Raw genomic sequence first — 15,734 nt, 5'->3', positions numbered from 1 at the left:
GTGCTTAGCCAAAGGTAATCTCCATATACCTCTCGACGAAATACATATCAATGAATCAATGATCATGGTTGAACGACCCGTTGAAATCATGGACCGCAACGAAAATAAAACCAAGCGAAGTCGCATCAAGTTAGTTAAAGTTCGATGGGAATCACGTGGCGCGGAGTTTACATGGGAACGAGAAGACTCGATGAATGAGAAATATCCACATTTGTTTACATCATCTTAATTTAGGGATGAAATTTCCTAAAATAGGGGATACTGTGACATTTGTCAATTTCGGGTTATTTTATACTTGTATTCTTAATGTAAACCCGACCCGTTTTGTATCCCGAACCTTTCGATATTATCAAAATGATGAATTTTATGTTATATATTTGTTTTATAGTTGTCGGATCTCAACAAAAAACACCCTTTTCATTTCTTAAAATGCCCCGAAAACGCTCAAAACGAACTCCAGGGATTAAAACTACCAAAATGAAGACTTAAAAGACCCATTTGTAGTTTGTGCTTTCTTGGGTCTATAACCAACCCATTATCATGAAACACCCTTTATGAAAGACTCATTCAACTTACCCTATATATACACACCCATCTTCTTCATTTGTGCTTGCTCATTTCCTCATTTCTCTCTCAAATTCTTGAATTCTAAGGTTGTTCTTCATAGTTTGACTCTCAAGGTCAAACTAAGCTAATCTTTCATTTTAACTAAATTCTCGATACTTAAAGCTTGATGTTACAACATACATAAAATATACACTCCTTGTTTACCTTCGGTCTTTCATTTCTCCGGTCTCGGCCGGTTGAAATGTTGGGCTAGTAAGGCAAGGTTACATTGAGGACTTTGTAGTCCTTGTTTATATATTTAACAAATCTAACCATATAACTTGTTATACTTGCTTAACTTCTGCATATTTTAGTTTATTGTTCATATTTGTCAAGTTCCATGGTATTGGGTATGTGGTGACTAGCCTCGGTCTTATTCCGAGTCAAGGACCGAACCAAAAACCGAACTAAACCGAGTTCACTCGTTTAAGACACACAAGTGTGTTCTTAGCCACCAAAACTCAAATTTTTCTTCAAGATTATATTTTAAATCAATTTTAGTTAATTTCTAAACATACTTGGCATGTCGGTAACCAACTTGATCTTATAACAAGTTCGGACCGATAAAGTCGTATACTCGCTTAACGAACGTTAAGGTTCTTCACAATAGAACTACATACTTGGTTAAATCTATTTTGATTTTATTGAGTTATCTCATAACATTTATTATTTTGGGAAGTTAACTTTGAGCTTGGTCAATTATCAAGTCTCGAACCGACAAACCCGAACACTCGTTTAAACCTCGTTTTGGTATTCTTATAACCAAGGGTTTTGCAATATTGAATTTAAACCCACATTATTACTTAACATAGGTTGAGTAAAAAAAGAAAAAATAACTAATGAATAGAATACCGAGACCCGGTTTTGAGTAAACTTATTTTACAAAACTCGTTTATTTAATTTCTCAAATATTTACATCTTAAATCCTAAACTTTATTTATTTACTTTATTTGTCATGTATTTTATTTTAAACCCTTCCAAGACAACCTACTAACACAAGACCCGTTTAATATAGGTCTTGGTCGTTAAACCGATCTCTCGGTTTATTCACGACACTATCTTTCAAGTTACTTGTTAATGTGAGTACTTTTTCATTCCCCGTTTTCCATCTTTCGGTTTGGGGGTGGCATTGCATACTTATTCAAATTCAAATGATTGATACTTCAGTCTTAAACCACAACACTTATTGTATATGTTTACTTAAATAAATGCTCGATTTGGTGTTATATGCCTTACGTGATTATGTGCAAATTCTTGAATGCTAAGGCGGGTAGTCTATTGAATGCTAAGGCGGGTAGCCTCATCAAAGTATGATCATACGTTAATTCCAAGTATATATGGTATCCCCATATAGAAAGATGTCGTCAATGTATTCTTATTGATGATTTCATTATTTTCGTCAATGTATTCTTATTGACGGTTCATCAATGTATTCTTATTGACGATTTTATTATCTAAATTGTTGCTATTATTTATTGTTTTCATATACTAGTTGTGGATTTCATACTATATATTTATTGTCCAAAACTATGAAAATTGCTCACCAACCTTTGTGTTGACAAACTCTATTTTATGCAATGCTACAGGTTTGATGTTAGCTTGATTGGATTACTTGAAGAAACTTATCATCTTGGCTTTAGGATATTAGAAAATGAAAGAATAAGTTATTTGTTTATCTATCTTTTGGAATTTTGTATGAACAATTGTTGTGTTATTTATGATGATATGGATTTAAATGAGTTGTTTAAATATTGTAACTTTATAGTGTCGTTGTGCAATGAGCAATCATGCCGCGCCTCGACGTTTCCGCCTTCATTTGTCAGGGTGTGACAGAAAATATCATAACATAGAACTTCTAATAACCGAAACAACGCTTCAAATGATAATCCGATAAGGGTACTTATATATAGGATGTACCAGCGGCGTATCCACCATGTCCTTATCATTTCATCATTCGCTACCTTATGTTCTAAATCATGACACAAAATTGTACGTCTTATGATTTCCATGCGAGGATTTGAATAATTATGTTCCGGACCATTATTACTCTTATCCTCGGATGGTCCGTATAACTCATTCCATCATGTGGGTTATAACACATTTAAAATCATCATTTTGAAAGAAACAAATGTTTTGATAACTTTAAATATAAATTCAAGAGATACTTATTAAATGTTCGGATTTGATTAATAAAACCAGGTGATTTCTATTATATCTTTTGATTAGGAAAGTTACAAATTTTGGAGATTGAAATGGATTTTTTTTAAGCAGACATTTGAAATGAATTACGATGATCGAGAATAAGCTAAGAGTAGAGTATGAAGTTAACCGTGATAGATAAAGGAACTTGATTCATGAGATGGTACGCGCAAAAGTTTAATTTATAACAAATCTTAAAATAGTTAATAACATGTCAAATCCTTAGAGATCGTATTCATTAGGAACGAAATTCTTAAGATCGAGAATATAAATTTATTTTGGTGAGTCGATTTTAGTTAGTTAAGAACTTATGAGATTTAAAGAGAAGTTAATATAAAGTTATAGCTTTTCAAGTTGTAATTTTGAGATGTTATTAATTCGATTTTTATAATAATTAGTAAATAATAATATTAATGAAAATGAGAAAATGTACTTATTCAATTAAATCGTTAATAGATTAAATTGGGAAACTGATATTTCCGAACTACCGAGATAGTCCTATTCCAATTAAATCTTTAAAATTAGATCAATCATAAGGTAAGTAATTGAAGATATTAAATTAGATTAAATTTAGGAATTCATGAATTATTTTTTTTTTCACAAAATCGTTGTAAATATTTGGAAATATGTAAACTGAATTATCGATAATGGAAATTTAAGTAAATAACAAATTTTAAATTAAAGTGAAGCATATAATAAAATAAGATAAATGCGATGTTAGAAATGCATGAACCACCATTACATTTGGCTTGGACACCAATAAAACGAAATTGGACCCGCCATAACATTTATTGGAGTTTAAGTTTCGTTAATTTAATCAAAAATATGAAAGAATTGGCAAAACTAGTCCCTGTAGTTCCCAAGAATGCGATTTTTAGCCGTTTTAAGCGATTTTAAAGGTTTTTAAGGGCTATTTGGCATAATTGAAAGTTAAGAAATTATAAAATAAGTTAAACCAAGTTAAATACCAGTAAATATAAGTTTTAAATAGTTTGAAAGATCCGAATTACGTTCCCGAATCGGTTTAAACTTAAACGAATACAAATACTAAAAATTCGAGATGTTACATAACCCAACCAAGCTTAACTTCTCCTTACATTCACAAACTATAGGCCCATCTTTGCCTTTAACCAAATATTGTAAGGCCTTTTGCACATCAACTGCTAAATCATCAATAGCGATAGATGATGACTCTGAGGTTTTGGCCCTTTTATTTGGATTAGGCTCGGGGGTAGGCTCAGGTGTAGGCTCATGAGTAGGATTAGTAGTAGGGTTATGAGTCGGGTTAGGAATAGTGCCAGCATCATTGTAACATCCGACTTTTAGAAATAATAAATAAAGTAATATTTAAATAAACTTTGTTATTTAATTTCCGTTGAATAAGTCATAAATTAATATGAGAGATGGTAGGCTTAAATGGGTACGGACCTAAGTACCTAACAATAACCATGGACTTAGTAACTAATGGGCCTAAGGTCCATGAGCTAAGGGTATAAATACCCCTTAAACCTTCCCTAAAACCCTAGATCTCATATTCCATACATTTCCATTTTTACCAACACACACCCTCCTAACTTTGAAACCCAAGAACGAGATCCAAGTCATTTTAGTGATTCTCGCATCCAAACGACAAAGAGAATCAAGATCTAGCTCGTGTCAAGACCAAACTCTAAACCGGATTTCGCTAGAGGTACGTTTGTAGTGTAAAGGTGGGCCATTTGATGTCGGTTCTCCATTAAAATTGGTAGAAACTTAGATCAGGGCCTAAAGGTTTATAAAAATATAAACTTGACGTCAAAATATGAACTTTAGGGGTCGTTTAAATTTCTAGATCTAGCGAAAATGGATCTTAAGAATCGATAAAGGTTCAAACTTTATTAAGTATAATACTAGAAATAATAATAATAATAACATCTCTTATGAAAAAAAAGAAAGAAGAAAGAAAGGAAAAGAAAAAGGAAAGAAGAGGGAAAAGGAAAGGAAACTGGGAAATCCACTATAAGAATCAATCAAATGAATGAACTAACAAACTTAGTGGAATTGTGAAGTGGTTGAGACATGGGACTGTGGGCGAGACGTCACGGGTTCGAATTCCGGCTCGCGCGAAGTATTTTTTTTTAGTGAATAGGAAGAAGCAAACCAGGTCATGCGATGCGAACTGGGGAGTTTACGCGATGCGAACTGAGCCATGCAATGCAAACTGGGCCATTCCTAGTTAATCCAAGATAATCCAACAAAATAAACCAAACCAACCAACCTCGTCACCTCCGTATGACCCGATATATTTTTAAGATAAATAATCCATTAAAGAAAAGAAATACACACACACACACATAATAATGTGTTAAAGGAAATGAACATATTATTAATAAAGAAGGGATATATATATATATATATATATATATATATATAAGGGGAGAATATGAACGCGAAATAAAAACCGTCATTAAATAAAGTTATTTCGCTAGATTTGTTAGCCCAAACAAACGAGCCTAGCGTATCAAGTACGCTAGATGAATAAATACACATTTAATTAATTATGTTAGTACATGGTTAATTGATGAATATATATGTTAAACAGTTAGCCGTGCACAACTCAAGAAGGGAATTATTATTAACGGGAAGCGTAACAGGATCCAGGTGAGTTCTAGCCCCTTTTATGTTTTATGTTTTCGGGGCTGTGTGCATACTACGATGTGTTTAGATTTATACACTTAACTTAAATGGTGAGTGTATATTAGATATATGTTTGCGTATGAATGTGAATGGTATGAATTGTTTAACTAGTATGCACGTAGTTACTATATTGGTATGATTGAAGGAAGTAGAAAGGAAATGTAACGAAGGTAGAATTGTATGATATGTTAGAGGGAATGGGCCCTAATAATAACCGAGGTACGTAGGGACGGGACCCTTATAATATCCAAGGTAAGTAGGGACTAGAATCTGAGGATATCCAAGGTAGGAAGGACACCGGATCCTTATTAATTCCGAGGTATGTTGAGTCTGGACCCTTATAATATCCAAGGTAAGTGAGGACAGGATCTTTATAGTATCCGAGGTATGTGGTCAGTAAGAAGTATGAATGTATGAGTGTAGGCATGTATGTATGTATGATTGAATGATAGACGCACAGGTAAGTATTAATACGTATCTTTGGACGCGTATAGGTAAGTAAGTGAATGTAATGTATGTTAATTAACTAGAACTCACTCAGCGTAGCTATCTTGTAGTATGCACGCAGGCAAGTAGAATGAGACAAGTTGCTTGATGAGGACACGTGGTAAACAAGAGGAAGACTGACATCGCTATGAAGAGAAGACACCCGTGTTGTTTATGTTTAAGACTTATGTTATGTTATTTTAAGACAAGATGTTTATGATATGTATGAATGAATGACTTTTATTCCGCGAAATGTTTTAATTAACTCTGATTTTATGAATTATGTGAATGAGTAAGTCCAACCAGCGTGAAAGTAGGGCACCCAGGTCGGGGTCCTTACAATCATCATCTTCAGTGTCAAGAAAAACGTTGTCCATAATCATAAGTTGTTGGACCCGATGACAACAAGAAGAGGTGGAACCAACCACTGATGTTTGGGTTGAGGCCCACTTGCGATTCCCAGTGGCAGTATTACCATCAAATAATCGTGCACAAAGATCTGGAAATGGCAATGGGGTTGTTTTTAATGATGCAGCCTTCGGATGTCCCTAAACCCAAAGTAGAAAATGGCGTAAGTTTTTGTTTATAACTAGATATTAAAAAATAAAATATATGAACATACCTTCTTAAATTCCTCCCATTCCTCATTTGTTAAGGTGAACGTGTTCGTTTGAGCATTGTAAAGGTTGCGGGTTTTGTTTTTTAAATACACCAATCCTATGTATTTGGCTTTAAGATTATCATAGGCATTTTTCATTTGTTTTTGATTCAACTCCAACCCAAACTTTTCCTTAAGAACACGTCCTAAGTTGTTCCATGAATCTTTTTGCAAACTCAAACCTTTTCTACCCACCTTGTTTACCTCTTCGATGGAAGTCTCTAGTAAGCATTTTAGATGCTCAATTGACCATTGTTGTTTCTCTCCCATTTCTATTAATCAACAACCAAACCTAAACATAATCAATTTTCAACAACAAACCTAAATTTAACTATCTATCTAACAAGATTCATAAGTTAATCCTAAGATAGAAAACAATAACTGTTTCAATGTACAAATCTAATATAAGAAATCAAACCAAAACATAATCAATATTCAAGTGGTCAATTAATATTAATAAACAACAAAACCTAAACCTAATTATCTATCTAACAAGATTAATAAGTTAATCCTAAGATAAAAACAATAATTGTTTCAATGTACAAATCTACTACAAGAAATCAAACAAAAAACATAATAAATATTCAAAATACATATAACAAATCTAATACAAGAAATCAAACCAAAACATAATAAATATTCAAAATACATATATCTAACACAAGATATCAAACCAAAACACAATAATTATTTCAATGTACAAATCTAATACAACCTTACCTTGACAAAGATTCCGGTGGTGGAGTTCGCGGTAGTGGAGGAGCGGCGGTGCGACAGCAGCAATTCCGTGTGGCATGGCGGTGGTGTAGCAGTGGCGGTGGTGGAGGAGCGGCGGTGGTGGAGGTCGCCAATGGTGGAGGTAGGGGAGGAGAAGAAGGGGATATTGTAACATCTCGGATTTTTCGTATTTGTTTACACCGATTAGGGAACATAATTCAGAACCTTTGAACTATTTAAAACTTGTATTTATTGGTATTTAACTTGGTTTAACTTATTTTATAATTTAATAATTTTCAATTATGCCAAATAGCCCTTAGAAACCTTTAAAATCGCTTAAAACAACTAAAAATTGCATTTTCGGGAACTACAAGGACTAATTTTGCCAATTCTTTCATATTTTCGATTAAATTAATGAAACTTAAACCCCAATAAATGTTATGGCTGGCCCAATTTCGTTTTCTTGGTGTCCAAGCCAAATTTTGTTAGTTATTGTACCATATTTTCTCATTAAATAGCTTATTTTGTTTCCTAATTTGTTTTTAGCAACCAAATCGCTTATTTTAGGCATAAATCGAGTGAATTAATGTTCAAGAAAAGGATATTAACTAAAATACAAGTCCATACTCTTATATTACTGATCAATCATGAAATCTTTTGGTTTATTTCATCGATTTGGTCATTAAACTCTTATACGGTTACCTAAACGAGTAAATCTTCTAAATATGGTTCGTTTTTGCTATTCCTATGTAAACAAGCCTCATAATATTTGCCACAAACTTGATCCTAACCCTAGAGAGAGTCTCCAGCCGACACCTACCTCCACCATTCATCATCTTCTTCGGTTTTTGATTTATTGTTAAAGATACGTTCATAAACGGTTGGCTTTGCATACGTGTGGAACTTTGACTCATCGTTTCTATTGATCCTTTCATTTTCTGGGTAAGTTGTAAACATAAGAATCGTTCATACATATTCCCTAGTCAATAACCTTCAATCAATTTCAGTGGTTGAAGGGTGTTGACTAGTCAAATCATTTAAAACTCGTCAAAGGACAAAATAGTCAACTTGTTTAACCTTGTGTTTTCTCATACTTCTGGTCAGATTCAATGTTCAGTCCAGAAGACATTTATTCTCGTAACAAAATTTTAAGGCTACTGACCAAAACACGACTTCCGACTCGTTGTTCGGATTCTGGTCACTGCCAGCTCGCTTAAATCTTTAATTTAACATAACCGGAGTTCTAGATGTCCGTTTGGATCGATTCTAGCAGAATTAAGTTTTTTTTTACTTATTTATCATATCTCGAAGTTTCAGGTTCTGATCACTAATCTCGTTCGACGCGTAGTGGACGACTCGCTTAATCTTTAGTTCGTTTATCGTATTTATTAATCACTTGCCTTTAGTCTAAGGTGAGTTTTATCATTCCCCTATTTTACTCAATTTTCACAATGTTATGGGGACATATATATATATATATATATATATATCAAAAACAGAAAACATATAATTGTGTGTGATTAATCAAATATACATGTTATGTGCTTACTTGTTTAAGTGCAATCGTTTGACATATCCCCTTGGAGAGGTTCTCATATTATTGACCTCCGCCCGATTTGCTTGGCAATGGTCTTATTGTTATTTGCTCATGGTTGATTTATCGGCGCCCGATTCGCTTGGCAATGGTTTAATCGACAACTTATTTGCTCATGGTTTGATTTCATTACCGCATATTACGTTTTTCTTATTTTTCTTATTTATTATATTAACATTAATTTTGGTGTCAAAAACTGGTGATAAACTCACTCAACATGTTTGTTGACAAAACTCCATTTTCTACGTATATGCAGGTTGCTTGTATTGAAGACTGAAGTTGGACACGTAGACAAGACCTTAGGATATAAACAAGAAAATATTATTTGAGTTTACATTCATGTACTTATATTGTTTGCTATACTTGGATATGGTGTGTATTCTTTCAATAAAATAATTAATTAGATATTGTCACATTTTATATATGATAGTATCTTTGAGCTGTGAGCAATCGGATCATGCCCCGGCATTTCCGCCTTAAGTTGGGGTGTGACAGAGATGGTAGGGGAGGAGATGAAGGGAAGAAGTTAGAATGAAAGGAGGCTAGGGTTTGGATTTGGAATAAAATGCAGAAGATGTGAAAAGAGGATGTTCCATGTCTTCAAGGATAAGAGGGCACGAAGACGTTTTTTAATGAAATGTCTTCAGAAAAATAAATAGTCTTCGAGCCTAAAGGTCTGCGCGTGGTCTGCACGGCGCAGACATAAGAGGCGAGGAATATCTTCTGGCAAAAAACAAACACCACCTAAGTTTGACAAGGCGTCCTGGGATTTGAAAGGCTTAAAGACCAGGGAAGCGGAGCTGAGGGCTGAGTTAGGCTTCAAACCCGAGCAGACCCTGCTGAGGCGAGCAAGGCTACTGAGGATAAGGTTGGGGATGCTGAAGCTGGTGAAGATGATAAGATCGTGCAAGCCAGGATGGCTGCAGGTTTCGTGAAGGGGCAATGAAGGATAATGAATACAAAGCCTGGCCCCTTCTTTTTATTCAATATGGTTGTAATCCTAGATAATTTACTTTTCCGGTCATGTGGTTATAATCTTTTGAACAGTTTTCATTTTATTTTTAAGACAATGGATAGTTAAGGTGGAGGGATCCTGGGTTTCAAGACGAAGATTTAACTATTCCTAGCTTATTAGGAAAAATTTTTGATATCTCTAATGGAGAGATCCTGGGTTCCAGGACGAAAGTCAGGGATATCCCATTTGATTAATATAATGATAACCTTTAGACTTACTTATGTCTATTTATTTTTATGTCAAAACATATTGATAAAAGCTCTTATTGTATTATGCTTAATTTGGATAAAATCATCAATTTGGAAGCAACAATTTACCACATACTTAGGAAAACTAAACAAACAATCAAACCTAGTAGGATAAGGTTTAAATTTATAGGCATTAGGAATCTTCGAAGTTTCAATCAATCATTATAATCCTCATCGTGGGTTGATCCTTGATATCTTGCAAGATATATTAAAATAATAACTGAAATGGTTAAGTGATCCTGAGGATCTTGGAGTAACTTGCACATATGATTTTTATAAAATATCCTGGGGAAAATCCCGAAAACTATTTTGATCATAAAGATCCTGGGGAAAATCCCAAAAATGATTTTGATAATTAGATCATGGGGAAAATCCTAAAAATGATTTTGATCATAAGTTAACACGTAAGTGTTAAATTCTTTGGACAAGCCAAACATGAGTGACATGAACATGCCAAAACCTTGTGTAAATACTTGGGACAAACTAAACGTGAGTGACATGAATATGCCAAAACCTTATGTAAATCTTGGGATAAGCCTCGGTTGTATAACCCGTCCATGTTATTCCATTGATAATATACTTGAGGATCCAGCACGTAACCAATAATAACGAAATTGTCAGCCACCATTAATATAAATTGGTCCTGCCATCTTGAATTACATGTGGGCACGTGCGCTCCTGGCGAGGTGTTTAAACCCAATTCTTAGAAATGTAAAGACCTTTAAAACTTAAAAGGGATCAGAACCTTAAACGTATTATTGTTATCATTTATTATTATCATTATTATTATTATTATTATTATTATTATTACTACCAACCCCCACTTGTGCCCTAGGGCTAAGAGACTTTGGTTATTCAGTGGAGACTTAAGTTCGAATACCACTTGTATCACTTTTGGGTGGATACTGACAATGAATGATTTGAGTAAGTCCTTGTGCAAAAGTTGTCAGTTCGAACCCTAAGCCCACCCTGGTTTTTGTCCCACCATGTGTTACGCCAGAAAGTTGTGCACTTTGTGGTGGCATAGCGACTGCCAAGTGGCATTCGGCAGTATGGTTTCCTAGGGGAATGCCCAAGCCAAACTCTGAAGTCAGTGTTGGCTCGGTTAAGACAACATAGTATGGCTAGAGTGAGGCATTGGGGCTTTTCAAATTTGAAGAGTGCGTTAGCCTTAATACAAAAAAATCGTCATTCTAAAAGAGGTTATTGTTATTACCATTGTTACCACTACTATTGTTATCGTTATCGTTATTGTTATCGTTATCGTTATCGTTATCGTTATTATTAAAGAATGATAGTAGGAAAAAGATAAGGAGGGCCTTACAAGAATTCTTTGATGAGTCGATTGAAGTTTCACCTTCTCAAGTTTATTGACAACTTGGCTAATATCTGGTTGTTGTCCTTCATTCTGCTTTCAATGATAAGAGGGAAAAATCAGTGCTAGAAACTATAATTTACGCTCTAGAAAACTAAATTACCAAGAAATATAATAAAAATCAAGCCTCGGTTAGGGACCAATAATCTAAACAGATAAAATTGCTGGACTTATGTGTGTTTATGTGAGAGAAAGTGAAATGGGTCGGTTAGGGTTAGGGGTGGCAAAACAACCCCAAATGGATTGTTTTAGGTTAACATGGATAACTTTTAAAATTAAAATAGGTCAAGATAGATCAAAATGATTTTTATGGAGGCCAAAATGGGTTGGAAATTGCAAATGACTTTTGATTATGGGTTAAAATGGTTTTGTTTGTGGGTTAGAATGGACTAAAATTACTCCATTCTATTTTATTTCAAAACAAAATCCACAAAGCAATCGAACAAAAACCAAAAAAATCGAAACCGAAAAAATCGAAACTAAACAGAAACCGAAACCGACCAAAACGAAAAGAAACAAAATGGAACCGAAAAACCAAACCTGAACAGAAACAAAACCAGGTTTTTTTCTTTTTAAACGAATGAGGACGACAGGGGAAGCATTTTCGTTGTTTTACTTTTTTTGTTTTTGATTTATATTTTGAATTATTATTTCTTTATTAATTCTTTTGAATTTTTTTAGAAGGGTTTTTAAAATCCTTTGTATTTTAACCTTTGTTTCCCATCTTGACCCATACCTCCCCTCCCTCTCTCTATTGAGTCTATTCTCTTTTTTACTTCGAAGCGGTGCAAATCTTGACCCATACCTCCCCTCCCTCTCTCTATTGAGTCTATTCTCTTTTTTACTTCGAAGCGGTGCGAATTTAACGTCTACAGATGAAACAACTATGATTGAGTAAAGGGGACGTTTGAACCTAATAAGACTTGTACATGCAGATGCACCCTTTCAACTATGTAAGTAACTTATATAGTAAAAGAAAAAAACAAAATAGTAAAAGAATGGAAAAAAGAAGTCTTACATCACGTAGCTGACATTCCAATGCTTTCTCATGTTTAAGAACAACATAGTCCATATCTGGACGGTGTGCTCCAGGAATTTTTATGCAAGAATATGCTACTTTTGAATACTTGCGGAATGATTCCTCGGAAATTTCAGATCACTTTGTAGGCCAACGTTGATTATATAGTTCATTGTTTCATGTTCATAGTAAAATTTGGCCAATGAAGCCAGAAGCCTATGACTCTTAGGCACCAGGTTGGGGATAAATGCTTCCCTCCCACACAATAATTCGAATAACACCACACCAAATGAGTGATGTCTGACTTGTAGGTCACACCTCCGATCTTTTCAATTGTTGGATCCCAATATCCTCTTATGTATATAGGATCACATATTATGACTTGATCGATCCATTCGCTTAACTGGTTGTTTGATGGAAATTTCAAAACCAGATAACTTGGCTTCATAGTTATCGCCTATCAAAATCATGGAGCTATTTATGTTACGGTGTATAACACCATAATCATGCCCCACATCATAATGGAGGTAATTCAAAGCACGAACCACACCAACCGATATCTTCAATCTTTGCGCCCATGTGAGGCTCGGCTTGTTTAGATACTGGCTAAGACTTCCTTTGGCCTCATGCATAGTCACGATAATCTTCTCATTTTCCTCGTCACAAAACCCAATAAGAGACACTAGATTTGGGTGCTGGAGATCAGAAAGCACTATAATTTCCGTCCAAAACTCCACGTCTCCTTCTCCCAAATTACGATCTAACCTTCGTGCAGCAATCTTCATCACCTTTCCAGACCACAAGAGTTGTCCTTTGTATGCAGGTCCAAATCCACCGCGACTAATGATGTTATCATCATGAAAGTTGTTGATGGCATCTGCTACGTCTTTAAGTGGGATTTGTAAGTGGGCAAACTTGGTGATTGCTGATGTCATGTTTATGCTTAACAGAGGGTTACAAATGAATTAGAAGCCACCCACATATATGTAGGGATAATATATGCGAACAGCCTCCTCTCATGGCTTTCCTGACTCTTTCACATGTTGATTCAATTAAAATACTTTAATATTTAAATACGAATGAATTATTTGGTATCAACTGTTATGTTATAATGCATCGAACCATCGGCATTTTTTTATTATGATAATTTATTTACTTTTATCTATTTTATTGTCGACTAAAAACTTTTGAATTTTCCTACAACACACACTAAATAAATGAGACATCTTACCATCACACCAACATTAAAACTTAGGCAATCATTCATCGCATATGAAATTTTACCGTCTATGTATATATATTGTCCTACTTTAGTAAAGAAAAGTCTTAGGTGCCACATATCGCCTCGTCACTACTGTTTTCTGTATGGAAGTCTTAGAATACATAAGTTGAATCAACAAAAGAAAAAAGCGACGTTCTAGCGCATGCTATCTCGCACTTGTAGCGATCTTTGTATAAATCAAACTTATCAATACATATACGGTAACTAATTAGGCTGTAAACTAATTAAATTGAACGAAGTCTTGTTCATGTTTGTTTATTTAGCATTAAAGTTATTCATAAACGGTTCATGAAAGGTACTAGAAACACCACTTCCTGTCCAACTTCCATTTTAAGCATGCCACCAGCATTCTGAATGGAATATCTTGTTCGTTAGGGAATTGAACTTGCTGACGAATGCAAATGAGCATGTATCATTTAAGGAGTGAAAACGGCATTCTTAATCCAAAGCATTAGACATTATCACCCGAATTAAGTATAAAGTTAAACACTTGATATAATATAATAATCATACACAATAGAGGAAAGTGAATACGAGACTATTACGCATCAATCTAACTTAGAAGCGAAATCCATCAAAAGTAAATATTTGGATGTGTAACAGCCTCATATTCATTTTACACATATTCATTTACATTTGAAACTTGCATTAGCAAAGATATTAGTTTTCAAACTCTATATTGTGCACAAATACCGTATAGTGCCGACGTAGATTATATTCACTATCGTTTGGTACGTAAGAATGATATGAGAGATGGAATGAATTATTGTGAGAGAATGAAAAAAAAAAGATTTTGGTAGATCAATGAAATGGAATCAATATGAATCTCATTCTATCAAAAGCATTCCTTCCCCCTCCCCTTTCTTTTCTTTTTTTTTTTCCCTCATTCCACTCCTCTTTCACCATCCTCTCTTGACGCCATCACCTGGCAACCACCGCCACCATCACCGTCACTGCCTAATCAAGACCATCGTCGCCTCCACCACCACTAGTGTCACGACCTGTCTACCGCCACCATCTCAATCGCCACCACCGTCGCTGCCGCCACCACCAATCGCCACCACAACCACCAACATCGTTGCCACCATCACTACTACCTCTATCACACCACTGTCACCACCACCACTATCGCCGCTGACCACTACCACCGTCGCCATCGCCACCTTCAATGTTGCTAACACCATCCACACAGTCATTATTGCCATTTTTTTTATTTTGGTAAATTTTATTTATTTTGAAGTTGGGAAATTTTGTCATTTCCTTTTAATCATTTATTTTTTTTACTTCCAAACAACTAATATTTTATTTCATTTTTTCGTTTATTCCATTCTCTTTCCACTACATTACCTCTAGAGGTGGTAATCTTGACTCAAAGCATCTCAAATGGGTAAGTTTGGGTTGATTTAAAAATTATAAGGGTTGGTTTGGGTTAGATATTTTAACTAAATGGGTCAACTTGAAATTCTACCTCCTTATTTTAAGGGTTAAAATGGGTCAACAAATTTAAATAAATGGGTCGATGTGGGTTAGTGTCCTAAGAAAATATGGCAAGTTTGGGTCGTAACGAGTTTTTGGAGTGGCACATAATTCCATGCGATAGGTTTCGGCACAAAATGGGTTTTGTATTAGAAAGAGCTCGGTTCAGGTTTTGGCTCGGATCAGGTTTCGAGCCGACACAAGTTTTCGCACGGGACGGGTTGGGTTTTGGTTTCTTTTAGGATGATTTTGGATTTGTTTTCGGTTTTGTTTTTGGTCGGTTTTTTTAGTTTCATTAATGTTAGGTTTCAGTTTTTCAGTTTCGTTTTGATCTATTTTTTCGGTTTCGATCGCTTCATTTTTGGTTTTGTTGTTTCGATTTTT

The 15,734-nt window shown here is 34.7% G+C and overlaps 1 protein-coding gene across 1 annotated transcript; it reads right to left on the bottom strand.

Moving 5' to 3' along the window:
• Positions 1-12,960: 12,960 nt before the first annotated feature.
• Positions 12,961-13,527, bottom strand: LOC143539845 (receptor-like protein kinase HERK 1). Its single transcript, XM_077033043.1, has one exon. The coding sequence runs from the start codon at positions 13,525-13,527 to the stop codon at positions 12,961-12,963; it is 567 nt and encodes a 188-aa protein (XP_076889158.1).
• Positions 13,528-15,734: the final 2,207 nt, after the last annotated feature.

This window comes from Bidens hawaiensis, unplaced genomic scaffold (assembly GCF_021521415.1).
Source record: "Bidens hawaiensis isolate Kalapana, Puna unplaced genomic scaffold, B.hawaiensis_p1.1 tig00012076_1, whole genome shotgun sequence".
Lineage (NCBI taxonomy): Eukaryota > Viridiplantae > Streptophyta > Magnoliopsida > Asterales > Asteraceae > Bidens > Bidens hawaiensis.
The sequence above is the reverse complement of the archived record's forward strand: the minus strand, read 5'-3'. Positions and strand labels throughout refer to the sequence as shown.

Bases quoted from the DNA above. Each gene is read 5' to 3' on its own strand.
- LOC143539845 (XM_077033043.1), bottom strand. From the start codon at position 13,527: ATGACATCAGCAATCACCAAGTTTGCCCACTTACAAATCCCACTTAAA.